The 25,901-nt window shown below is 59.7% G+C and overlaps 2 protein-coding genes across 4 annotated transcripts in view; both read left to right on the forward strand.

Moving 5' to 3' along the window:
* The window catches only part of VAC14 (VAC14 component of PIKFYVE complex), a 65,887-nt gene extending 56,829 nt beyond the window's left edge, over positions 1–9,058 (forward strand). Inside the window, exons 15-19 of the mRNA XM_064459218.1 lie at positions 2,796–2,970; positions 3,690–3,808; positions 4,688–4,767; positions 6,417–6,567; positions 8,160–9,058. Coding sequence (XP_064315288.1) covers positions 2,796–2,970; positions 3,690–3,808; positions 4,688–4,767; positions 6,417–6,567; positions 8,160–8,322 — 688 coding nt within the window. The 3' untranslated portion in view covers positions 8,323–9,058. The remainder of the gene's footprint in view (positions 1–2,795; positions 2,971–3,689; positions 3,809–4,687; positions 4,768–6,416; positions 6,568–8,159) is intronic.
* Positions 9,059–11,031: 1,973 nt separating this feature from the next.
* MTSS2 (MTSS I-BAR domain containing 2) lies at positions 11,032–24,262 on the forward strand. Of its 3 annotated transcripts, none has more exons than XM_064459219.1 (14): positions 11,032–11,229; positions 14,757–14,818; positions 14,915–14,988; positions 16,880–16,964; positions 17,114–17,205; positions 17,292–17,366; positions 18,122–18,279; positions 18,367–18,474; positions 18,551–18,648; positions 19,171–19,381; positions 20,235–20,309; positions 20,584–20,760; positions 20,858–21,023; positions 21,960–24,262. In XM_064459219.1, exons 1-14 carry the CDS (start codon positions 11,161–11,163, stop codon positions 22,730–22,732), a joined length of 2,223 nt encoding a protein of 740 aa, XP_064315289.1. In that variant the 5' UTR covers positions 11,032–11,160; the 3' UTR covers positions 22,733–24,262. The 3 variants fall into 3 exon arrangements, with proteins under 3 accessions (XP_064315289.1, XP_064315290.1, XP_064315291.1); XM_064459220.1 differs by having other exon boundaries at positions 19,174–19,381; XM_064459221.1 differs by having other exon boundaries at positions 11,033–11,229; positions 19,255–19,381.
* The last annotated feature ends 1,639 nt before the right edge of the window (positions 24,263–25,901 follow it).

Below are 25,901 nucleotides of genomic sequence, written 5' to 3' on the forward strand. Positions count from 1 at the left end.
GGTCCCCCAATACTGCTGAGCACTGGCAAACTCGTTCTGCTGGTGGTTCCTGGAGAGGCCCTGCCTGGGGGCAGCTGGCGGGTACGGCGCCCAGGTGGGGCAGCATCCCTGGGGGGCGACACGGCTTCTGTTCTGGGGGACAGACTCTGCACGGCTGCTCCTTTAACACCCTGATGGTTTCCAGTTTCCCAGTGCCACCAAAAGGAGAGGGAACAAACCCAACCCTTCCCCACTAATCAAAACCAGGCCTGAAATTAGAAAGTGGCTCGCGTTCAGTCCCCCTCTCACTGGGAGCATGGTGTTAGCCAGCCAAATGTCAGACCTTCTATTTATGGAAAGCAAGAGCCCTCCTCTTCCACGGAGGAGCATCGGAGGGGGGATCTGACCAGCGTCCTTGCTGTGGGTGGATGAGGGCAGCTCTGGAGGTTGCTGAATTGCCTTCGACACTCTCTGGCACCATTTTTAGTTTGGCTGAGCTTGTTTGAGCTCTTTTTGTTGCCTTTGTGCCTGGAAGGTGTAAAACACCAGCTCCTTGCTGGCCCTGAGCAGCCAACAGCAGTGCAGAAGAGCTGGACCCCAGCTGTACCAGTACACCAGGCACTTTGCAGCTGGGGGTAGAACCATCCCAGTGTTTGTCCCTGGAGGACCCATCCCCTCCTTGGGCACAGTAAATAATCCCACTTCACGGTCCGAGTGCCCGGCGCCAGCTCTGGCACAACTGCTGGAGGAAACTCAGCAAGGATGGGGCATCCAGTTATTCTCTCTTACTGGAGGAGGGTAGGATGGAGCCAGCTCACTCCTGGGCTGGGCTTGGACCTACCCAGGCTGGGCTTGCTTTGCAACAGCTGGCAATGACTGGATCCTGCCTGCAATGCTGAGCTATTGATTTGCTTTTGGCTCCATCAGGCTGGACTAAAAGCTTCTGCGTTCCCCTTCCCTCTCTCAATGCTTCACTTTCCCATCGCTCTCCCTCCTCCAGCCAGCCCGCATCGAAGCGGCAAGAAATCGGGGAAGTGTTTTCATCCCCATGAATGCAGCCAGTTACGTAAGAATAATTGGGATAAATGAGCTTATTTATTATGGCCCGTTCCATTTTAACGGGGTCCAAGGAGATCGCTGGGCTGGGTTACATAAAAGCCCGCACAGAGCATCTCATTGTCTGCCAGTGGCCACGCGGGGTGCGGGAGCTGCCGATGGAGAGGAGCCAGGGCTGGGTGAGGAGGAGACGGGTTCCTTGGCAGAACTGGGAGGAAGATGCAGGGTTTTTTCCTCCATGTGTTGGGAGGGAATAGCCATTTCTTCATTCCCCGTCCACCTCCTGCATCCCTAAAACTAGGGTGTGGTCTTTGGAGTCTTCCTGCAGCCACATAGCCTTCCACCAGTCCTTCCCCATGGGGATGGGAGCTGGAAACTCGCCTCCTTCCTCTTCCTCACTCCAGGAGGTGAAAACATGACCCGGGGGCGGGGTTCAGGTGTGCCTCCTACCTCCCAGCCAAACCGAGACCCACTAAGCAGCAAGCAAATGCCTCCCACCCAGCCACTGAAGTGGGCGCTCCTTGTTTTGCCTCCTAAACCCTTCTGAGATGCCTCCAGGGTGGGATTTGGTTGCCAGCTGAGATTATCTGGTGGGGACCAGTGCTTGGTAGGAGTTGGGGGAAAGCAGAGATGCTCTGGGGGATGCCAGCCTCTCCCCCAGTGCTGAGGTTCCGCATTAGCCTGTGTGAGAGATGTGGGGACCCGGGGAGCATCCCAGTTTTGGGAGAAGCTGGCGATGCTGGGGAGCTGGGTGGGCTTCCCCATGTCTCCCCAGTGCAGGCACCAGAGAGCTGAGCCAGTGCTGGGCAGTGTTTCAGGTGTCCTCAGACAACAGCCCCAGAAGGCAGGAGCCTGGAGAAAAACAGGAAATCCCCAAATCCAAACAAATGCAGAAGAAAAAAAAAAAAACAAACCTGTTTTTTTTGTTTCTGGTCTAAAATGTTGAAATCAAACCTTGGGAATGCCTCAGGGTTTGTTAAGCAGGACATTCTTGCCATGACCCACTGGGCCTGGCCAGGCAGATTGGTGTGGGCTGTGACGCCAGCTACACCTTGTTTTGGGGAGAGCACCGCTGGTGGTGTGTCTGGAGGAGCAGAGACATCTTCCAGCTTCACCGGCTGGAGCTCTGGAGCCCCTCGGCACTGGATCTCATGGGAGCCAGAGTGTGGAGAAGTTCAAAGAGCAACGAGGCAGGTTACTGGAAGAAAGGGAGGCTGTAGAGGGAAAGGCAGCCTCTGGCTCCGGGGCTCCCAGGTTGCACAGCTCCAGGAAGGAGAGTTTTGTCCCCATGGCCATGCTCGCTCCCTACCAGTTCCCTGGTGTCAGAGGGATACTGGTCTGACTGGGCCATCACATACCGGCTGTAACCACACTGCTGCACACTCCTTGCAGTTGTCAGGGTAGAAAGTGATGCTGAAACCTCTCAAGGGAGGTCACTGGGATGCTTGAGGTGGCAACAAGCCATGGTCATGGATGCCAGTGAGGTCCCAGAGCAGCACGACCAGGAATGTGTCTTAGCCCAGCTATTTTTCGTGCCCTTGCCCTGGTGTGAATAGCTGCTCCCTCCAAATGCAAAGCCTGGTATTTACTGCACCAGCTCTGCTCTGGAGCCACCACACTCACTCAGCCTCTGGTGTGCCTGTATCTGTCAACCCTGGTCCTCTCTGCAGGAAGAAGGTGGTGTGCGGGCTCAGGTCAGGGTCTCAGTTGTGCTCATTAACCATCCTTCCGCCCTGGTTTCTCTCCTCTGTGATACACAGGCAGCTTTGTCTACTTCTGAATGCAGAAAATATCTTCCACTCCATGGCAGACATACTTCTTCGGGAAGAGGACCTCAAGTTTGCCTCTACCATGGTCCACACCCTGAACACCATCCTGCTGACATCCTCCGAGCTCTTCCAGCTGAGGAACCAACTGAAGGACCTGAAGACCCAGGTATGGGCAGAAGAAGCAGGCTTAGCTGCTGGAGGGGAGATAACGGGAGTGGTGGGGACCTGGTAGCCACCTGGGGACTTGTCTTGCTGCTTGGTCCCCACCGGGCAGGTCCCAGGGCTGGAGCTTGGGTGCCCAGAGCAACCCCTTTGTTCCTCGTCTCTCCAGGAGTTGAGCTTGGAGGACATGCCCAACTCTTGCTTTTCTCTCTCGGAATGGGAGCAGGCTCCCTGAGCCCTCAAGCAGCTGCTGCCTCCCTCCCTCCACCCCAGCACAGGCCAGGGCACAGGTGACAGCAGGAGCAGAGGCCCCGGTCCTTCAGCTGTCCCTGCCAGGAATGCGCCCATGGGGTTTGCCAAGCAGCTGCTACCAGCAACAGTGACATCTCCTGTCTTCTCCTCCTCATGCTGAAGGCCAGCAATGCAGTGGTGTCCACTTGGGTGGGACAGCCACTGTCCTCTAGCCCCTTGTCCTGCAGTGAACACAGCACCCTCAAGGGCCGCCCCCTCACACTGCCACCCCAAAACCCACCTGGTGTCCATCTCTCCATGAGCTGGTGGGCTCATGCCAGTGCCAGGTGGACTTGGTGGGTCCAGAAACATCCCTTCGTGTCTCAGTGGCACTTTTCAGCCCGGCAGGTTGCTGTTGGGGATCTGGGGGTCTCCATGCCATGTCCTTGCTCCCACTAGTGACCCAACCCCGATGGCTCCCTCTTTCCCCAGGAAAGCCGTAACCTCTTCTGCTGCCTGTACCGGTCCTGGTGTCACAACCCCGTGACAACCGTGTCCCTCTGCTTCCTTACCCAGAACTACAAGCACGCGTACGACCTCATCCAGAAATTGTATCCTTTGGGGGTTTTCTGCAAGGCTGGTGCCCGGGCTGTCCTCTGGTCCCTCTGTGGCCACCAAGGTCACCCTGTAGGCCAGCCCAACCTCCTGCCTGCAGCCCATCATTACCGGGGTGGTGTCCTCACAATGAGAGAGCAGGGCAGCCTGTGCTGGGTGTACGCCAGCTCCCTTCCCCTTCTGTCATCCTTATTTTTTGTGGTGTAAAAAGAGGATAGCATGTGCTGGCTGACGCATGACCTTCCTCTGCCTGCCCAGGAGAGAAGGCGTCTCAGCATCCTCTCCTCCTAGGAAGACAAAGACTTTGGCCTCTGGACCCGATGAGGAGCAGGCATTGCCCAGTGCAGTGCAGTTCCCAGTAAGCTTACCATCTGCCTGGAGCAGAACGATTATTTTCATGTGCTGGCAAACCCCAAGCCTCCCTGAGTAGCTTTCCATATGAATAAGCTTAATAACGCGCTTGGGTTTCCTTCCCAGTGCGTGCTGGTGTTTGTCCTGGGGGATGGGAGTGCTCCGCATCGCCTCCATGCTGTCCCCGCAGGCCAGGGGGGCAAAAGCAAGCATCCTCCCTTGCACCATCTTCCTGCCTGCTGTTTGGCAAGGCAAGCTGCTGGCTTTTGGGGCAGCCTGCCTTTTCCCCCATCCCTGCCTGCTTGTCCTGTTTCCTTCCATCGTCCCTTGGCCTCCCTGCAAACATTTCAGCCCTGCCTGTGTGTGAGCCCTGCTCGTTCCCTGCCTGCTTGCTTCCCACAGGAGCTGCGGGTACAGGGAGGGTTTGGCAGAGCCATGATCCATGCTGGGCATCACCTGGGCAAGCCATCTGCTGCTGCCGGGCCACCCTTTTCCAAGGTAACATCCTTACCGGCCACATCCAGCGGGGATCTGGAGGTCACTGTGGATTTTCTCACCGAGGTGGACAAGCTGGTGCAGCTCATTGAGTGCCCCATATTCACATGTAAGGACGAAACCCCGTGTGGGGAAGGGGTGGTGTACAGTGCTTCCCCACCCCAGGAGCATCCCCCTCCCTGCCTCTCCATCGCAAGCTGCAGCAGCCGCATGAATAACTAGAGCAGAAGTGATGAGACTTCTTGCCGGGAGGTTTGCCCAGCGCTGGAGCTGGGGATGGGTGCACTGGCAGCACAGGGGGAGCCTTTCACCCCCCAGATATAGGTTAAGGGAGCGAGCAGCACAGGCACCGAACAAAGGGATGGGGGAAGGATATGGGGGGGTGGGCCTGGACCACGCTGAGCATCTCCAGGAGGGTGCAGGTAGGGTGTCAGCTGTGGGGAGCCACACGTGCCACTCCTGGAGATGCAGGCTGGCATCGCAGACACTGCTGGAGCCATTAGCAAGAAAAAAGATGGGTTTTTTTTTCTTGAAAAGCAGAATAAGCCCTAAAAAACCAGAGCTACTTCTGTCTCCAGATCTGGCCCCCAGCCCCAGGAATCTGTCCCCCCCGTTGGGTAACAGCCAGGGCCTGGCTGGGGCTCAGGGCGGTGGCAGTGGGAGTCAGGATGGGGAGGGGGGACATGGCAGGGTGACCCATGGCTTTGGGGACATTTCTTGTGATAGTGTTCAGCTGCCCCTGGGCTCTTTCTCCCTGGAGGTGGAGCTGGGCACTGAAAGCATTGGGAAATGTCCTGGAAAGGACTTTGGGAGGGAACTGTATAGGTCCAGGGCTATTTGGAGGAATATTTGAGGCAAGAGGGTTAGAGCATCCAGGCAATGGAGATGTAGGCTGGCCGTCAGTCACACTTCCTCCCATGGTGCTCAGTGCTTCATCCCGAGGATGACTTTCATTCCCACCATGTGAGGTGATTTTCCACAGCCCCAAATGATTCCTTGAGGGTTCCCCATCCCACTCACCTTAATTGCCAAGTGTTGGGGTGGGGGACAGATGTGCCCCCCATAGAGCAGTATCCTTGGGCTTGGGTCCCTTCATAGGGAGACACCAGAGTTGTCCACGAGGTGAGATACTGGGATAGGGACCTTTCACCCCATCCCCTGGGCTGCCCCAGGCAGGACCTTGGTTGTCTGTAGGTCTCCAGAAGGCCCTTCCACCCCTGAGCACCATGAGGGATAGAGCAGGAAGGTAGTTTCCCCTCTGGTGAGTGGCACCATGGCCCAGCACACGTAACCACCAGGGCTGAGTGGAGAAGATCCCTTCTGCTCCAGAGAATCCCTGGGAGGGTGTCACCCAGCCCTCTTGATGTGTGATGCCCCAGGGGAGTATTTCTGCTAATTCTGGAGAAGCTGAGGAGCAATCTCATGTTGTACATGTGTCTTCAGGCAGACTGCGTGGATGGGCTCGAGGATGAGCAGCAGCAGGGATGGGAGACTGGGGAGCTTCTGCTGGCAGCTTTCCCTAGCTGGCAGCTGTGGGCTATGGTGAGGAGAGGGGCTTTTGGCTTGTGTGGGACACAAAGATGGATGAGATAGTGCAAGGGGAGAGGCTTCTCATGCCATGTGGGTGCCCCTTGGGTTGGCTGGCAGAGGCTTACAGCTTCCCCAGGACCATCAGATGGGTTGGGAGGAACCTGCTATTGGGGCAGGAGGTAAAATGCATTTTACCCACCTCCCCATCCTCTTCCTCTCCTCTTCCAGATCTCCGCCTGCAGCTGCTGGACGTGAAGAACAACCCCTACCTAATCAAGGCTCTCTACGGCCTGCTGATGCTGCTGCCCCAGAGCAGCGCCTTCCAACTCCTCTCCCACCGCCTGCAGTGCGTGCCCAACCCCGAGCTCATGCAGACCGCGTAAGTGCTGTGGGAACTGACCCCCCCGCCAGCATCAGCATTGGGCCCAACCAGCCATTCCCCCATGGCCGAGCATCCCTGCAATCCCGGGCTATGCCCCATACTCTTCTTTCGCACTCCAGCTTCTTTGCAGCCACAGCTGCTCCTTGCCCCATGGCCGGGAGTGTTGGCTTGGGGGGTTTTTTGTGTCTATATTTGGTAACCCTGGGAGGGCTGTGCCTCATCCACAGGCATTTGGCATCCGGGATGGAAAATTTCACTTGTGGGGTCGCTATGGAAACGAGCAGAGCCGGGAAGGAGGTTTACGGAGAGACGCCGGCAGCCAGGGGATGCTCCCAAAGCGTCTTCCGCACAGCCCAGGCAGCCTTACTGTCACTCAAAAGGACGCCAGCACCCATGCACACCTAGGGCTTGCCTCTCGAACCCCACCCCTGGCCTTCGGGGAGCCATGAGCAGTGATGCGCAGGAGTGGCATCTCCCTAGGGACAAGCTGAAATCCTTGTGCTCCTTGCCCTGGGGTGCTACCCACCTGGCTCGTCAGATGCCAGTGGTGGGATTTGCTCTCCAACCTTCAGCTAATGAGCAGGGAGGGTCGACGTTAAAGCTGGGTCTGCCTTTGCAAAGCCCTGGGAAAAAAAAGAAGAGCTCCCAAGATGGGCAGGTTTCTGAATTAACCCCCCACCGCCACCACTCCTTGGCTTTTAACAGCTCCCCCCTGGGCTGGCTTTTATCCCTCATGGCCTCCAGCACTGAGCTTGTACCCACAATCCAGCACTGATTTTAATTGGGGGGGGGGGGGGGGGGCTGCATGTGCTTCCTTCCCCGCTTTTTTTCCTCCCCCTTGGCCCCAGGAGTGGGTGGTTTTTGAGCAACCAGAGCTGTCAGACGGCCTGAGCATCTGATTAACTCTGACCTACATTCCTTCAAACACCGAAGCCGGCTTTCATAACAGGCCAGCCCCAGCTGCCCCCCTCCCTGGGGGGATGTCAGGGCCTCGAGAGTCGCTTGCCATCCTCCCATGGGCTCCCCCATGTCCCCCAATGGGCTTCCCATGGCTGGTGTTCCCCCCCCTTGCGTAGGGACAGCTCTGAGGGATGAGCACCCATGGCTGGAGCCCCAGGGAGCCCATAAATGGGGCTGAAGCAGATGGGTGCTCAGCCCCTGTGGCTGTGCCCGCTGCCACCAGTCCTCTTTCATGCCAAAGCACACAGATATTTTTTGTTTGTTCCTCAGGGAAACTGAGGCATGTGGCACTGGTATCCTTTCTGGCCAGTCTCACTGCTTTAGGCTGGAATGGGTTGGGACAAAGGGGAGCATCCATGTCAGAGGGGTTAAATCTCCCCTGTGGGGCCAAGGTGCTGAGGCAGATGTCCCTTGTCCCCTTTCTCCTGTCCCAGGACTTCTTGGGCTCCATCTCATGCCTTTGCAGGAGGGAAACAGGGCTTTGGAGGTGTTCCATGAGAGACCAGCATCACTAGGGTGTGCTGGGCTCGGCTTCTTCAGGGCAAGCCCTTGGTGCTGCCTGTGATGGATGCCCAGAGTACAGGCATCTCCTGCCCCTTTCTGCCCTCACACTCTGCTCCCCCCCACAGGGACAGCACCAAACTGAACACCGGCAACAAGAGGATGACAGCCCCCAACATCGACTACACAGAGCTGCTGCAGCACTTTGAGAAGGTCCAAAACAAGCACCTGGAAGTGCGGCACCAGCGAGCGGGGCGGGCAGAGCAGCTGGACCGGCGCGTGGTCCTCTGAACATCCCTGCGACAGCCGCAGGTGTACACGGTTTCTGGGGCAGGGACCAGGGGACATGGACCAGGGGACAGGGACACCAGTGGCTGGCTGACAGAGGATGCGGTGCATTTAATGGCAGAGGGAGATGGGCAATGGGCAAGCAGTCAGCACAGGGCTGGTTTTCCTCCCTGCTGTGTGTGTGGATGGTGGGGGGCCCCCAGGCTGTGCCCAGCTTCTGCCATGGGTGATGCAGGGACATGGGGAAGGGTTGCAGGAGGAGAGGGCCAGGGGAAAGTACCTTGTCTTCTCTTGCGATAGGGTGAGGAAACTCCCCTTTGCTTTGCTAATGCCTTCCCCATGACTGTCAGCTGAGCGCCCAGCCTCCTGCCAGCGAGACCAGAGGGGAAGGGAAGACGGGAGCAACCTCTGGCCTCCCGCCCTGGAAAACAAGCATGCAGGGCTGCTGGCCGCCTCTCACCACTCCAGCTTCCACCCTGTAGCTCCGAGGCCATGCCAGAGGCTGCCAGTGGCATCTCGCCTGGGGTCTCACACTATTGTGCGTGGCACTCAGTCCCCTCCCAGCATCCACGCACCCTCCCTGAGTCCCCAGCTCTTGGCACAGATGGCGGCGCAGCCTTAACTCCGAGCCAGCACCGGGGGCACAGGGGATGGTAGAAACCCCCATGTACCCAGCCCCAGACTCAATTCTTTGTTCCTACGTTAAGTTCCCCACGATAAAATAAATGAGCAATGCAGAGCAGGCTGTTCCTGGTAGCTGGGCTCCCCATACTCATGGATCCAGCCCCAAGGGGAGCCAAAACTTCAGCAAGGGCAGGGGATGGCATGGAGCATCTTGGTCAACCCTGAGGCCCAGGCTGGCCCAGTCCTGCCACGTTGGCTCACCGGCAAGCAGGGCTTCTCCGCCTGCTCCTCTTCCCAGAAGGAAAAAAAAAAAAAAACCACGGCTGAAATTCTTCCAGGCCACGGTCATGCAACCGCAGCATGGTGACAGGCATTTTCCTGGCCCCAAGCAGCCACCGGCACTGCCTTCGCCCCATCCCACAGCGCTGAGGGACCATCACCACCGGCACATGCCAGGCTGCTGTGGTTTGGTGGGGTGGCTGTTGAATCCCCAGCACATTTCAGGCCCTCACCTGATCCTGAGGAGAGAGGGGTTGGAAGAATTTGTGGCGTTTTTATGGCTCCTGGCCTGTTTACAGCGGAGTTGGGCTCTGGCAGCAGGCTCCCTGAACAGCCCCGCACCAGGGCTGCTTTGGCCAGGATAAAGACATTCCTGTCATTCCCGGGAAAGGGCTTTCCAGACCCGGTCACGGCGGGTTAATTTTAACAGCCAGGTCTTTAGCCTGGGCAAGCGGTGTCTTCCCCAGCCCGCCAACCGCTTCAGGTGCTGGGTGGTCCCTGTTGCCTGTCCCCAGTCCCTGCCAGCACATGGCCAGTGTGGGCCAGGGCTGCCACCAGTCCCAGGGCCCTGCCCAGCACTCCTGCCAGGCTCACGGTCGCTGAGTGGCCTCTTTCCGTGCCGAGGGACAGGTTTTATGGGGAGAAATTCCAGCCGTTTGCCGGGGTACTGTGCCATAATCATTTCCTTATGGGTGCTTCTTGACCAGCACTGGCCAGAGCAGTGCAGTGCTGGCAGGGCAGTGCCAATGGGGGATCAGGGCTGCTTTTCTGGCAGGAGGGGGAATAGGTGATTTGGGCAGAGCCCCTCGCCCTGAGTGAGCAACCTTTCACCACTTGGTGCAGCTTGGTGCATCAGGGCTCAGCCTGGCCCCCCAGATCCCAGGAGGCTGGGGATGGGACCTCGGGACGGCTACATGGAAGTGCTTGTCTGAGGGCAGGCCGCACGTTTTACACGGCTCTCCAGTAATTGAGTGCCATAAGACATCGCAGAGCTGCCGTATGATCTCCCCGGAGGGTGTTAAACTGAAACCTGCGCCAAGGTGGTTGCCCACAGCACACCCAGGCATGTGCCCTCCCCAGGTAAGGAAGGCAGTGAGGTCACATGGGCCTTGGAGGGAGGCTCAGCAGAGCCGTGGCCTGGAGGCAGTGTCCTCCCCAGCACCTCCAGGGATCCGGGGGCTGCCCCCAGGCATCCCATAGCGGTCCCAGGTCCAGCATCCCTGACCCCACCCAACACCCTAAGAGCATCCCTTGGGGTTCCTTCGCTGCCCTGTGAACACACACCCCCAGCAGGGCCGCACCCCAGCCCCAGCATCCACAAGCATCCCTCCACTGCAGCCCGGGGACTCCGGGAGCTGCTCCCCGAGTGCCCCCGCTTCCCGAAGCATCCACCGGGCCCACCCCCAACCCCCGGCGTCCCACCGCATCCATCGCATCCCCCGGCTCCCCGCTGCTGCTGCCCCCGAGCATCCCCACAGCCCCCCAACCTTCCCCCTCCGCCTTCCCCCGGGCCCGTGGCGGGCGGCGCATGTGCTGCGCAGGTCCCGCCCCGCCCCGCCCCCGGCCCCGGCCCCGGCCCCGGCCCCATCCCCGTGCCCGCCGCCGCCGCGGGGCGCCGCTCTCCGTGCCCCCACTCGGCGCCCCCGCTCCCGCTCCTTCGCGCCCCCGCTCTGCTCCGCCGCCAGGGGTGGGGGCGGCCCAAGGCGGGGCGGCGGGTCCGCTCAGCCCTCGGGGGAAAAAAAAAAGGGGGGTGGGGGGGGGCGATGCACGGCGCCGCGCCCCGCCCGGCCCCCCCGCCGCTCCGCCGCCCCGCCGCCGCCGCCGCCGCCGCCGCCGCCGCCGCCCGGGTGCCGCCCGCCCCCCGCCGCCGCTGAGCCTGGCCCGCCGCCGCGGCCTCCCCCGGCGGCGGCGCCCGCCCCGGGCTGCCGCAGCGCCGCGATGGAGACGGCGGAGAAGGAGTGCGGAGCCCTCGGCGGCCTCTTCCAAGCCATCATCAACGATATGAAGGTAGGGGACCAACACCCCCACCCAGCACCGGGCAGGCGGCGCCGGGCCCCGCGGTGGGGAACCGAGGTCCGCTGTGCAGCCCCGAGCGGGGTATCGCGGCCCCGGGTTGGGTGTGGGAGCCCCACATCAGCCCCAGGGCATGTGTCGGACCCCCCCATACTGGGTGCTGGAGCCTGGCACTGGGTGCCAGAGCCCCACATCAACCTTATATCGGTTGCCGGAGCCCCCACATTGGGTATCGGAGCGCCCACATTGGGCACTGGAGCCCCCACCCACATCAGCTACTGGAGCCCAGCACTAGGTGCCAGAGCCCCACATCAACCCCATTTCGGGTGTCAGAGCCCCCACATTGGGTATCGCAGCCTGGCACTCACTGGGTGCCAGAGCCCCACATCAACCCCATATCAGGCATCAGGGCCTGCGCTTGGCATCAGACCCCATGCTGGGTATCGCAGCCCCATTATCAGTCCTGTATCCATCACCCGGTATCGCAGCCCCACATCGGGTGTTGCACCCCATATCTGTCACCGGGTACCCGAGCCCCACCTCAGGTATCACAGACCAGGCATTGCTGCCCCATGTTGCGTACCACCGGTCCCACATCGGGCATTGCCATCCGTTTGGGGCATCGCGTTGCCCCCGCCACCCTCCACTCCCCCCTTGGATTTCTGCCGGACCCGCTTAGGTTTGCACCAAAGGAACAAAAAGGTCCCCCAGCTCTTCCATCCTGTTTCCCAGCCCAGGGAGGGGGACATCACCTCCACCCTCCCTGGGAGCAGGATGGGGCTGTGTTTAAAAAAAAAAAAAGCCTTTTTTTGTTTGTTTTCATTTTAAAAAAATAAATAATGCTGGGGGTCATTTTTGTTTGGGCACTGAGCAGGCAGGAGGGCAGCAGCTGGGTTTCTTCATTTTGGGGTCCAAAATTCCTGCTGCCAGCCCTGGCATTGGGGTTTAGCCCCAGTCATTTTCGGGAGGCAAAAGCTCTCCTCCTCCTCCTCCTCCTCTTCCTCTCTTCTTGCTGCAGCCCAGTCCAGACAATGCTGTCATTGCCAAAGCAGGGGAGGGGGGGATAAAAAAAAAAATAAAAGCCTTGCTGGGAAGGAGATTAACCCCTTCGAGGGACGGCAGTGGCTCTGTGGGGCCGGACTCTGGCTCTGGGCTGGGAGAAAAGCCCTTGAGGGAGAAAATCCCGTCTATCCCCAGGAGCCAGCCCCGGGGCGGTGGTGACCAGGGCTAGTGCAGAAGGGTGCCGGGGTGATCAGCCCCCCTGCAAACACCTTCAGCCCAGTCATTCCCTCCTGGCAGCCCAGCTAAGCCCCACATCCCCAGGGTAGAGATGGGGGTAGCCTGTGCCTCAGTTTCCCCATTCCCCCGCTGAGGCTGCAGGGGGGATGAGCCAGCCCAGAGCCATCATCTCCCTGGCTGGTGCCAGCACGGCCATGCAGCGGCGTGCCCAGCCCCACTGGGACATGGTTGGCCCAGGAGCCCCTCACTCTGGCATCACGCACCAGCGTGCCTGAGGAAACCAGGCTGGATTCATTTTTATGCCGTGTGTAGGTGGGAAAGATGGGGAAAAAAATAATTTTAAAAAAGAAGAAAAAAGCCCCACCACGTTTGGCTTGTACCCTGCGCAGCCCCAGCCCAGTGCCGGTGGCCCCTAGGGGTGCGTCATCCCTGTCCCTGTCCCCATCTCCCAGCCACGTGAGTGTCCTGGCGCGGGCGCTGGGGAGCGGGGAAAAATAATCCCCTGCCCAAAGAGCTGACAGTGTTCAACAGCAGCAATGTGCTGCCACAGCCAGGTCCCCTGTGCTGGACATGGGTGCAAAAGGACCTTATTTTGGTGGCAAGTGGCTTTTTGGCACCTGTCGGCCTCCGCTGGGGAGGACTCGGGCAGTGAAACCTGGTGGCAGCCCCCGAGCCGGCAGCGGTCCCTGAGCCGGCTTCGTTCCTGTTGCCTCTCTTCCAGCATGCTCAGCATCCCTGGGTGACCTTGGCTTGTCCTTGTCCCCATCCTCCTCCCACCTGGCATCACAGAGGGCTGGGGGCATCGTGACTTGCCCCCTCATTTGTGGAGAGCCGCCACTCACCCTTCCTGGGGTGGCTGGGGGAAGGTGGCCTTGGGACGGTGGCCCGGCCCTCCAGCAGTGGCAGTCCCTAGGGACTCACATCCCTGAGCCAGGGCACTGCCACAAGTGGCACATGAAGTGGCATCCTCAAACCCCTTCTTTGCTGGCTCATGAGGAAATGGGCTTTCATGGTCCCCAGAAAGCAACAATGGGCTGGTGCCATGCCCCCTCAGTGCAAACTCTGTCCCCAGAGGTGCCACCAAGCTGGGCTCATGGGGATGTGCAGTGACCCATGTCCTGCAAAGCCAGCTCATGGCTGCCCCAGGAGGGTTTACAAGCTGCTGGCACTGCCATCAGATGGTGGTACTGGGATGGTGTCACTGGGACAACAGCACCAGGACTGGCCTTGCTAGGATGGCAACACCCGCGTGACCTCGCCGGGATGGTGGCACCAGGACTGGCCTTGCTGGGATGGTGGCATTAGGACCTGCCTCACTGGGATGGCACCAGATTGGCCTTACCAGGATGGTGGCACTGGGATGGCCTTGACAAGATGGCACCAGGATTAACTTCACCAGGACAACACTGGGATGGTGGCACCAGAATTAGCCTTGATGAGATAGCACCAGGACTGGCCTTACTGGGATGGCACTGGAGCTGGCATTACTGGGACTAGCCTCACTGGGATGGCACCGGGATGGTCTTACTGGGACTGGCCTCTCTGAGACACCGCTGGGATGGGTCTTGCTGGGACTGGCCTTGCTGGGACTGGCTTCACTGGGACAGCACTGGGATGGCCTTACTGGGACAGTGACACCGGGATCGCTGTGGGATGGCCTTGCCACAAGGGCTCTGGGACTGTTCTTGCTGGGATGGCCTCTCCCAGATGGCATCAGGATGGCACCAGGGTGGCCTACCTGCACCTGTGACCTGTCCATGTTCCTTCATGATCACCCCATTCAGGGCTGGGGGGACCCCAGACCTCCCCTCCTGCCCTGTTGGTCCTCATGGGCTCAGGGGAGCCAGGGACTGGGACTACTCGCTGTGGGGCTGGAGCCCTCCATGGTGGTGGTTTTGGCCATTGCTGCCTTTGGTGGAGGCCATGGATGCTGGAGAGCTGTGCTCTGCTGCTAGCCAGGTCTCAAAGCTTGCCTGTGCACCGGCTCCTTTCCTTCCCTCAAATTTCCAAACCCATAAGCTGCCTTCACCCCTTTGAGGAAGAGGAAGAGACCACCCAAAATCCTGAGGTCTCCATGGCCTATAAGGTTGCATGGCCAGACTGGAAGGGGAAGGGGTTGTGCTCAGCTTTTGTTGACCATCAGAGGAGCCACATCTAGGCAGACATGGCCACTGAGCTGCCCCAGCTCTCTGTAACGGTGAAGGGGGGATTTGCCCTACTTGGGGAGGGCGTGCAGTGGGGCGAGGGGCTCCAGCTTTCACTGTTGCCTTCCCTCCTTACAGAGCTCCTACCCCATCTGGGAGGATTTCAACTCAAAGGCCACCAAGCTGCACTCGCAGCTCAGGTGAGTGGCTGGGAGTGGCAGGGGACCCCCCCTCCACACGGGCACATCCCAGGGTGCCCAGCACCCACTGAATTCCCCCCTCACTCTCTGCCGCAGGACCACGGTGCTGGCTGCAGTTGCCTTCCTGGATGCCTTCCAGAAAGTGGCCGACATGGCCACCAACACCCGAGGTAGGGTCCTCCCCGGCCAGGGGCGGGCGTCCCTGGGCTTGGCTGGGCAGGGGGACAGCTGGAGGTGTCCCCTGTGGGGTGTCCCCTGCCCACGTGGCTGGGGTGGGCTTCAAGCAGGAACTCCACCATCCAAAGAGATGTGTCCAACCACCCTAAGGTGGAGCATCCCCTGGGAAGCAGGATTAGAAAGATGGGGTGCAGCTGAGGCTAGGGAACGGGTGGGGTGGGCACCTGTGTGGGCACTGCTCCTCACCACCCATGGGTGCTTAGCCAGCATCTTCTGGTGGGGCTAGTTTGCTTGTGGGGAGATTTTGGGGTGATGCAGCCCCATGCATGGTCTCCTGCACCCATCTCTGCCCCCTGGGATGCACCCAGGTGTGGGGCTGAGCCATCCCTTATCCCCTGTGCCCACCTGGGATGTGTCTGGGGGGTCTTGGCTGTGCCAGTGGGCTCTGGGGAAGGAGAATTAGACAGAGGGAGACACAGGAGCCCACACTTGACTGCTTCAGGGATGAACCCTGACCCACTGGGGAGGCCATATGAAGAGCTGAGGCTGCAGGTGGGGCACCCCCCATGCTGCTATGGGGTGGGGGGCCACACCTCTGGACCCTTTCTGGGTGCTGACTGGCGGCGAGGAGCCACTTCCCACCGCTCAGCTTCTGCCAAGCAGATGGTCCCGGGCTGGTTTGCAGACTGGCGGCATCCAGGCCATCTGGAGCTGCACAGGGAGGAGGAGGCAGCAGCTTGAGCCAGGATCAGCTTTGCCTCCAAACCCACTAGCCCACTGCACCAGGGGGGATTAGGGTTCCCCCAGCTCTCCTCCAGCTCAGGCACTGAAAGCAAGGGAGGGGACATGGAGGGGGGATGCTGGGGACCTGCACAACAGGAGTCAGCATCACAGGGGCCACCCTGTTAGTGCGGCATCTCGGTGACACCCCAGGACATCCCCGCTTCTTTCTGGGGGGGTGGGAGGCAGAGCAGCATTGTGGGGAAACAGAGGCAAGGCACTTGGTGGGGGGCGTCTGGCAGCCTTGCACATGGTGCACGGGGGAATCGGATTAGGAGCAGCAGAGGCCAGGATAAGAGTATTAGGACTGGGATTAGGAGAATACCCTGGCGCCTGAGGAGAAGGCTCTTGGCCCACAGGCTCCCCTGTTTCTGCAACACTTGGGGGCTGGTGGGGTGCTCAAAACTCCTGCAAAGGGTGGGAGGTGTCTCGAGGCTTTTGTGGGAAAAAAAAAGGCAGAATATCACTCCCTAGTTTGCACCCAAGAATTTTGGATTGCTGCTTTTCCTGGGATTTGCCAGCAGCGCTGCCACCATGTGGTCATCCTTAGGCTTCAGAGTTAACAGCAATTTCTCCAAAAAGGGATGCTCCTGTTTTCTGTTGCTGGCTGATATCCATCCAGGGAGCTCTGACTCCCTTTTTATGAGCTTAGGATGGCACCTGGAGGTGAAGGACACAGCCAGCTGCCTGGCACGGAGCCAGGGAGGGAAGCCGGTTCCAGAGCCATTTGCTCCTGGCCAGCCAGTGTCTCAGTCCATGTCTGGCTGACTCTGCAGTACCTTGCCCCACCTCCTTCCTTGACCCCTGCCCCTCCCAGCACTGGATTTGAGACAAACTGGGAAAAACTAGGAGCAAGTTTTCATTTTGAAGCCTTGGGAAGGGTTATTTAGTGCTTTATTTATTAGTTAGTGGATGTTGATTTATTTATTTAGTGGGTTTATCAGGGTTAAAAAATTAGTCACCCCCAAGCCAGTGTCCCCAAAACCCAGGGCATCTCAGCACTGGTCATCCCCACTGCAAGCCAGCCTGGTATATAAACTGGGCTGGGACTGGTGTAGGGGTGTCCCCTGCCCCTCATCAGCGGCATTTCGCTCCCCTCCCCAGGTGCCACGAGGGACATTGGCTCTGCACTGACCCGCATGTGCATGCGGCACCGCAGCATCGAGGCCAAACTCCGGCAGTTCACCAAGTAAGTGGGCCCAGAGCATCAGTGACACAAGCTGGCCGGGCTCAGCCCTCCCTCTCTGAAGAAGGAGATGCTGGATGTCAGCTGGGGGCACGGCCTCCCTCTGGCTCCGGCGCTCTCCCATGCCTTCTGCCTCTCTTTCCCCGCTCCAGTGCCCTCATGGAAAGCCTGATAAACCCTTTGCAGGACAGGATTGAGGACTGGAAAAAAACTGCCAACCAGCTCGACAAGGACCATGCAAAAGGTACAAGTGGGACAGGATGGGTCTGTGCTGGGGGGCTGCCCCGGTCAACGCAGGGGTCCCCTCTGACAGCACTTCTGTGCCCCCAGAGTACAAGCGAGCCCGCCATGAGATCAAGAAGAAATCCTCTGATACCCTCAAGCTCCAGAAAAAGGCTCGCAAAGGTGAGGGGGGGTCTCCTGGGGGGGAATGTACCCTTGCCAGCCCCTCCTCGGCACCCCTGGTCAGGGTGGGCATCCTGGATGGGGCACCCTGGCTGCCTCCCAGGGATGGTGGGCACCAGGGGGTCCCGCTGCCCCCCTGCAGAAAGCGGGGTGCCGGTGAGGAGGCAGGGGCACATGCCCCAGCCCTCGGCCTCTTTTCACACTTTTTCTCTGTCTCCTTCTCTCTTCCCTCCCCTCCACATCCTTCCTGTAGAGCTACTTGGTAAGTGAACTGCTGGCCCCCACCCTGGCCCCCTCTCTGCTTCCTCATCTGCTCCTCCTTCCCTGGTCTCCCTGGGGCCGGGGCTGCCTCCATCTGTCCAGTCATCTGTCCGTCCATCCATCCACTCCCTGCGCCCCTCTGCTCCCAGCCCTGCTTTTAGCTTAGCTTAGCTTGCACCCTGCATCCCGGGGCGATGCCAGCCCCGCTGCAGTGGCACCCCGGTGGGTCCCCTGGTCCCAAGCACCAGGGATGGGGATGGGATGGTGGAGGGAGCTCCCCCACGCGGGGCTGCCATGGGGTGAGGGTGCTCCTAGACCCTCCTGGGGTATGGGCATAGGGGGTGGTCCCCATGGCACTTGCTGGGATGTGAGGATGGGGTGATGTCTCCCAGCCAGAGCCTGGGGGTGGCCTTGGCTTGGCCATGGGACCCCCAGCAGATTTGGAGTGGGGGCATGTCAGGGCACCCCAGTGCTGACGGTACCCCATCTCACAGGGAAGGGGGACCTGCAGCCCCAGCTGGACAATGCGCTGCAGGATGTCAATGACATGTACCTGCTGCTGGAGGAGACAGAGAAGCAGGCAGTGCGCAAAGCCCTCATCGAGGAGCGAGGTCGCTTCTGCACCTTCATCACCTTCCTGCAGCCCGTGGTGGTGAGTTCCAGGGGACAGCAAGGGTGGGGGTAGGGGGGGGTCGCTGCTGCCTGATGGATGCTGATAGTCCCCCTTGTCTGGCCGCAGAATGGAGAGCTCACCATGCTGGGAGAGATCACCCACCTGCAGGGCATCATTGAGGACCTGGTGGTACTCACTGCTGAGCCCCACAAGCTGCCCCCTGCCAGCGAGCAGGTCAGCAGGGGGGGGTCAAGGGGGACAGGGGAGGGGGGACCTTCTCTGGGGGGCTTAAACCCCACCCTTCCTGCAGGTGATCAAGGACCTGAAAGGCTCTGACTACAGCTGGTCCTACCAGACCCCACCGTCCTCACCTAGCAGCTCCAGCTCCCGCAAGTCCAGCATGTGCAGGTATGGTGGAGTGGCATCCATGCTGGGAAATCCAGTCCCCTTTATTAACCCTGGGTGGGCCTAATTGTGCTTATGGCCCTTGGGGTTGCTCATGAGGTGCATGTCCACCTCCATGTGTCCATACGGCCAGCTGGTCCTCAGTAATGCGGAGGAACTGGTCTTGGTGCACTGGGATTGGTGTAGGGTTTGGGCTGTTGGACCTATGGGGCAGGACAGGTGCCTAGCACGTGCCCTATCCTTGGAGTTTTGGGGATGGTGCAAACTGTATAGGGGGGTCTAGGGGCAAACATGTCACCTTTGCCATGTGCCCCAGCCTGTCCCCTGCCACTGGGGGACACCAGAAAGGAAAGGGACGCCCCAGGCGGACTGCATGCCTTAGTTTCCCCAGGTTGGGGTGTGGGGCAGGGTACTGGGCTTGCTGCCCAGGGACCCTACCACCTCCGAACCTCCATCTTAAATTCTCTTTTCCTTCCTTTGTCCTCCCCGCCGGCGTGTCCCCATCCCCCCTGGCGCCCCCCCCAGCAGCGTTAGCAGTGCCAAGGGTGGCATGGCGTGGCCTGGCGGGGCTCAGACCTGCTCACCCAGTTCCACCTATCGCTACCGCAGCCTGGTGCAGCCCCCCACCACCACCACCCGCCTCTCCAGCGTCTCCTCCCATGACTCTGGCTTCATCTCCCAGGATGCTGCTTACTCCAAACCGCCTTCCCCCATGCCCTCAGACATCACCAGCCAGGTACGGGCCAGGGGGGTCAGCACCACCCACCCCTGTACCTCAGTTTCCCCTTCTGTAGAATGGGTGGGTGCTGCTGGGTGCAACACAAGGGTCTGGAGTGGAGGTGATAGGACTCCCCCCCCCCAGGCATGTTTCCAGCTGCATTGGCATCACGGGAGATAAATATTGTGAATACTGGAGGATGCCTGCCCTGCTCAGGGGCACCACAGGTCACACTGCAGAGAAACCCCATCTGTGACCCCCTCTCCCCAGGGATAGGGCACAGATTCCCCACCCCATGACAGGGGAACAGGTTATTTCCCAATCACCCCAGGCCCCAGTTTGTGCCAGTCCCCCACCAGGCAGCATGGAGCAAAGCTTCCCCTTCACCCTGCATCCAACTCAGTGCCAAGGATGCTCCAAGATCCCCCGGCACCCCCCAGGAGCTGCTGATGCCTCATGCTGGCTGTGCCACTGGCCTGCCTGGTACTGCCAGCACTGCCTGCTCGCACTAACCGGCACCGCCAACCTGGCAAGAGCCCCTGCGGATCCCAATGCTGTGGCTGGGGGGACCGTCCCCGCTCCCCAGATGACTGTTGGCATCACTGAGCTTGGGGTGAGCGGGTGGAAAGGGTTGGGGCTGAGAATCCTGGTTTCACCCACCCGGCGCCTCCCCAGCTCTGCAGCCCCCGCTGCCGGGTCGGATCCTGCTCACCTTCCCACATCTGCTGCTGTGGGAGAGGCGGGCTGGGGGCCTGGGTTGGCTGAGGAAGCCATGGGTGCTGCTCTAACCCAGGGCCACAACTCTGCCTGTGCTTGCTAACTGCCTCTTCTCTCTCCCTCGGGCTCCTGGCTCGGCCTCGCGGCATGGCAGAAGTCCTCCAGCTCAGCATCCTCGGAGGCCTCCGAAACCTGCCAGTCGGTTAGCGAGTGCAGCTCCCCAACCTCGGTTAGTTCTTGCTCCACTGCTGGGGCATGGGCAGATGGCGGAAAGGTGAAGCCTTCAGCAGCAGCACCCTCCTCTTCCTCTCCTCCCCTCCCTGGCACTGTCCCCCATCCCACCAGGGTTGTTTTGCACGTGGGTCCCCCACACCTGGGGCAGAGCATCCTGGGCAGCACCGGTGGCTCAGAGGACATCAGTGCGTGTCCCCTCCCACCCTGCCCTGCTTTTAGCTCCTGGCCCTGGTGTCCCCAGTGTCACCTCATGCTTTTGCCTATTACAGGACTGGTCCAAGGCCAGCCCATACGACCAGCCGGTGGTCCCCACCCTGCAGCGGCGCAAGGACCGCGTGGAGCACCTGCGGGAAGCCGAGATGGGCTCACCCGCCGGCGGGTACCCAGGCATCAGCAGCGAGGATGCTCCCAGGCCCCGGATGTCACCAGCTACAATTGCTGCGAAGGTACCAGCTCCAGTGGGGCACACACAGAGGTGGTGGGCTTTTGAGGGGTTCCTAGGGTAGGAGCCAGGGTGCTGAAGTTGCTCCCTTGCCCCCACAGCACGGGGAGGAGGTGTCCCCTGCTGCCAGTGACCTGGCCATGGTCTTGACCCGGGGGCTGAGCCTGGAGCACCAGAAGAGTAGCCGGGACTCGCTGCAGTACTCCAGCGGCTACAGCACACAGACCACCACACCCTCCTGCTCCGAGGACACCATCCCTTCCCAAGGTACCCTCCCTTACTGCAGCATGAGGTGCCTGGGGCCACCCAAAATGGCTCTGAGAGGGAGAAAGGGGACAGCAGAGGCTTTGGTGGTCCTGGGGCATGTCTGCATGCACTGGGTGTAGAATCAGGCTGTGCTCACATCACACGGGCTGGTGGGGTGAAGATTTAATGTGTGTCGGGGGTTCAGTGTGCAGCCCAAGCGTCATGCCACACAGTAACCATGAGACTTCCTGATTATTTGGGTGTTAGATGGGTGTTAGTTGGGACTTGATGGATATGGTTGTGCTGGGCAGTCCAATAACAGGTAGCATCGTGGTGGGGTGTGGTTGGTGACGGCTTGCAGTGATGTGTTTGTGCACAGTGGTTGGGTACAGGCAGAGACGGTGGCAGATGGTGGGTGATGGTGGCAGAGGTGGTGATTGGAGATCGAGTAACCACAGAGACAGTTGTGTTGTGCTGTGGTTGTGTTGGCATGGTGATGGCTGAGCCAGTTGTGAGATGTGATGGTGACAGTGGACATTGGCTGTGATCACCTTGTGATGGCAGTGGTTGGGGTGGTTGTGATAGTGATGGTTGGGTTTGATTATGACTGTGTGGTGATGATAGTTGAGGCCACTTGTGTTGGCAATGGTGGGGGCTGGTTGTGATCACTGCTGGTTGCAGTGATGCCAGTTTGGTTTGGTTGTGATCTCAGTGTGATGGATGGGCTTGACTGTGGTTGCCTTCTGATTGTGATGATTGGGCTTGATGGTTGAGCATGTTGTGCCAGCAATGGTTGGGGCCAGCGGGGATTGCATTGCAATGGCGCTGGTTGAGTTTGATTGTGGTCATGCTGCAGCGGCAGTGGTTGGGACTGGCTGCAATTGGACTGTGAAGGTGGTGGTTGGGTTTGGCAGTGCCAGCTGTGCCGCCCACCTGACCGTGCTGCCCCCTCCCCAGGCTCTGACTACGACTGCTACTCAGTGAACGGTGATGTGGAGTGTGACCCCCAGAGCGACTTCGACAAGTCCTCCACCATCCCACGCAACAGCAACATTGCCCAGAACTACCGGCGGATGATCCAGACCAAGCGTCCCGCCTCCACTGCTGGGCTGCCCACTGGCACCAACCTACCAGCCGGCACAACCCCAGGGGTAGCCACCATCCGCCGCACGCCCTCCACCAAACCCTCGGTCCGCCGTACCCTCTCCAATGCTGGTCCCATCCCCATCCGACCCCCCATTGTCCCCGTGAAGACCCCCACAGTGCCCGATTCACCCAGCTACACCGGTCCCACACGGGTGGGCAGCGAAGAGTGTGTTTTCTATGCCGATGACGCCTCGCCAAACCCCCTGGATTTTGCCAAAGCTTCGCCCAAGCGGCTGAGCCTTCCCAACACCGCCTGGGGCGGCGGTGCCATGGAGATCTCTGTCTACCCCGGGGCTGGCCAGCACCTCTCCACTGAGGAAGAGGAGGACCAACAGTTGGCTGCCAACCGGCACAGCTTGGTGGAGAAGATTGGCGAGCTGGTGGCTGGCGCCCACGCCCTGGGGGAAGGCCAGTTCCCCTTCCCCACCACCCTCGCGGGGTCTGGTCCCAGTGAGGAGACCCCTGCGCCCCCCCCAGCGGCCTCCATGGACCCCCCGGCCGAAGACATGCTGGTGGCCATCCGGCGTGGGGTGCGCCTGCGCAGGACCGTCACCAACGACAGGTCGGCCCCGCGGATATCGTGATGATGCCCCAGGCAGTGGGGATGTGCCCACCATGGCTGATGGATCCCTCTGGGGGCACCCGCTGCACCTCCCTGGGAGCACACCCACCCACCAGCACCCGCCGCCCCCTTGCTGCCCCCTGCTTTCTGCTCCTCTGTCTCCTCCTTCCCTTCCCTCCTGGCCCTTTCCTTACGTCTTTTATTCACTTGTTCTCTCTCTCGGGTTTTTCCGCCCCTTTTCTCTTTTTCTTTTTTCTCTTTTCTCATTTTCTCTTACTCTTCTCTTATTCTTTTTATATTTGTCTCTTTCTTCTTTTCTTCGTTTTTCTCCTTTTCTTTATTCTCTTTTTCTTCTCTTTTACTCTCTTTCTGTTTTCTTCTATTCTTTTAACCTTTCTCTTACTTTTTTCTCTTCTTTTTCCTCTCTTTTTTCCTCTTTTTCTCCTTTCCTTTTTTCTCTTCCCTTTTTCCTCTCTTTTCCTTTATTTGTTGTTTCATTTTCTCCTCTCTTTTTTCCTCTTCTCTCTCTGTTTCTCTTTTTCCCCTCCCTTTTCTGCCCCCCTCGCCCTCCCCAGGGGCAGGCAGGTGTCCCCAGCCCCAGCAAGAGGGGACGGTGCCAGCGGGGCCATGGCAGGAGCAGCACCAGGAGTGGGGGGTCCCTGTCCCCATCCACCCCCAACTGCCTGCTTGTGGCCAGCACAGCTCAGCCACATTTCAGGGGTCAGGAGCAGCAGGGAGGGGGCTGAGGGGGTAGTATGGTGGGCGGGAGGGGGGACACAGTACAGCCCCCTCCAATTTGGGGGAACACAGGGATGCAGTGGCCAAGGAAGCCGATCCTCCTCTTCGCCCCACCAGGGATTACTGGGGACCCCCTCCAGTCCCCCCAAACCCCGTCCCTTTCCCTCAGCACCCACAGACTCTGCGCAGGGTTCTGCTGAGGGGGGGTTTCTGGGGGATGGGGGGTTCACCCAGGCCCCCCCAAACCGAAGCAGCTGATTTCTGCCAGTGGCTGGAGGAAAGCACAACCCCCGGCCCCCCCACTGTACATAGCCCCACCACCCCCCCGCTGTCTGTCGCATCGCAGCCCCCACCCACCCTTCCCCTTAGGAATAACGATTTAGTTCGCCCCACACCCCTTCGCTGCCCAGAACCGCTGATGCCAAGTGACAAATGTTTGGGTTTGGGGGGTGGGGGGGTGGGAGTGTCTCTTATTTTGTACAGAAAACAAAAATTCCTTGGAAAAGAAAAAAAAGCCAACCTGTCTTTCAACTGAAGTAACTTTTCTGGTGCTGTTGTTAACTTGGTCCTTTTTTTTTTTTTCTGTTTGTTTTAATTTATTTCCCCTCCGTGCTCCTGCCTCTGCCGCCGCTTCCCCCCACCCCATCCCTCTGCCACATTTCTTTCTCTTTCTTCCATTCCCTCTTTTCTTTTAATTTTTTTTAATGGTAATTCCCCTCTTTCCCACCTGCCTCCCGATTTTCATAGTCACTGCTACAAGTAACGAATGCACTGTGAAGATTCCAGTATTAATAAAGGTTGTACTGTAATATAATAGCCTCACATGCAGCCCTATGGATGTGCTGGTGCCCTGGGGGTCACCTCAGTAATGGCGGACAAGTGGAAAGGTCCTGACACCCCTTTGGGGTGCCCATGGTTGGGGAGAGGGTGGGTGCTGTGGGATACAGGGAGGGGTGCGACAACCCCATGATCAAGGTGATGGGAGACCCCAGGATGCAGAAGACTGTCCCTTTGCCCCAGTCCCTCTGGGAAAAAGGGTGCAGGCAATGCCCCACCACCACCTCCACCCATCCCGGCAGCGCCTGTGGCGCTGCCTCCCAAATTACTGGCAGGATTGCCAAACCTTGCCAGGGCGGCTCAACAAGCTGTGGCAGGCGGCAGGGATGGAGGGGCTCAGGATGGGCAGCGTCCTGCTGACTGGCTGCGATGGGGAGCTTGGCCTGGGGCTGCTGAAGGGCTTGCTGGAGCAGCCCAGCCCACCTCAGCACCTCTTTGCTGCTTGCCTGGACCCCAGGGAAAGTAAGGAGGGTGCCAGGACAGGGCAGGGACAGGGGGGTCAGCTCCAGGACAGGCTGGGAAATGCAGAGCCTGGGAGTGTCACCATCCCTACCTGGCTTTGGGGAGTGTCAGCACCCCATCACTGAACGGGCCTGGAAAAATATATATATTTATTTAAATTTTTTTGCCATTCTTGGCATAGATGACTGCATGGTGGGGGGGTTGCCAGAGGGGTGGGATTGCCAGCAGCCCCCACAGCTGGGACATTGCTGCTGGGGGCTTTGAAGCCACCGAGGGCTCAGCCAGGTGCAGAGTAGCAGCAAAGCGCCTTGACTCTCTCCCACAGGGGCTTGTCAAAACCTGTTGGCCATGGCATGTGGAGCTGCCCAGTTCCCACCCCAGCATGAGGCATAGCCACTCTCCTGCCAAGCCTCTCCACCTTACACCCACCCACACCCCACCCTCTTCTCTGTGTAGGCTATCAACACGGTGTCTTTGGGTTGCCCCAATGTCATGGTCCTGCCTCTACGTAGGTGCTGGGGTGGGAAGGGGTACTAAGCCTCTTGGGATTTAATGGCACCCATGGGTGACTCTCTGAAATGCCACCCAAGCAGGCAGGTTCCTCAGGTTGGCTCAGCCCAACCAGGTCACTGCTAGGACCAGAAGGCTGCTCAGTGGCCAGGCGCTGCCTCCTACCATGTCCTACAGCATCTTACCTGGGCCATGGCTCCTCCCCCAGCCCATTTCCAGCAAGGGGTGGGGGTGGGGGGGGTGGGGGGGTGGATGGATGGGATGGTGTTACCTTCTGCAGGATTCCCCACCTCTCTGGCTGTGGCAGGGCCGCCCCATGACAGTGGTAGCTGTGGCCCCAGGTTGCTCTGAACATGCTCACCAAGTGCCTGGCCATGGAGTATGGGGGCAGCAGGCTCCTCTGTGTGTCCGTGGACCCTGGCTGTGTGACACCTCCCTTGGGACCGGGATCAGTGAGTGACGGGAGGTGCACAGGCACCATGGCGCAGCAAAGTTCCACAGGCATCCCTTTGTGGGGCAACTCTTCCCATGGGCATCCCTTCCCACGAGCACCCCTTGCCCCACGCAGCCCATCCATGGACATGCCTTCCCACACCCATCCCTTCCTGGCTTCATCCCCCTCCCAGCCGCACCCACAGGCCCCT

This window comes from Phalacrocorax carbo, chromosome 8, assembly GCF_963921805.1.
Source record: "Phalacrocorax carbo chromosome 8, bPhaCar2.1, whole genome shotgun sequence".
In the NCBI taxonomy this organism is placed as follows: domain Eukaryota; kingdom Metazoa; phylum Chordata; class Aves; order Suliformes; family Phalacrocoracidae; genus Phalacrocorax; species Phalacrocorax carbo.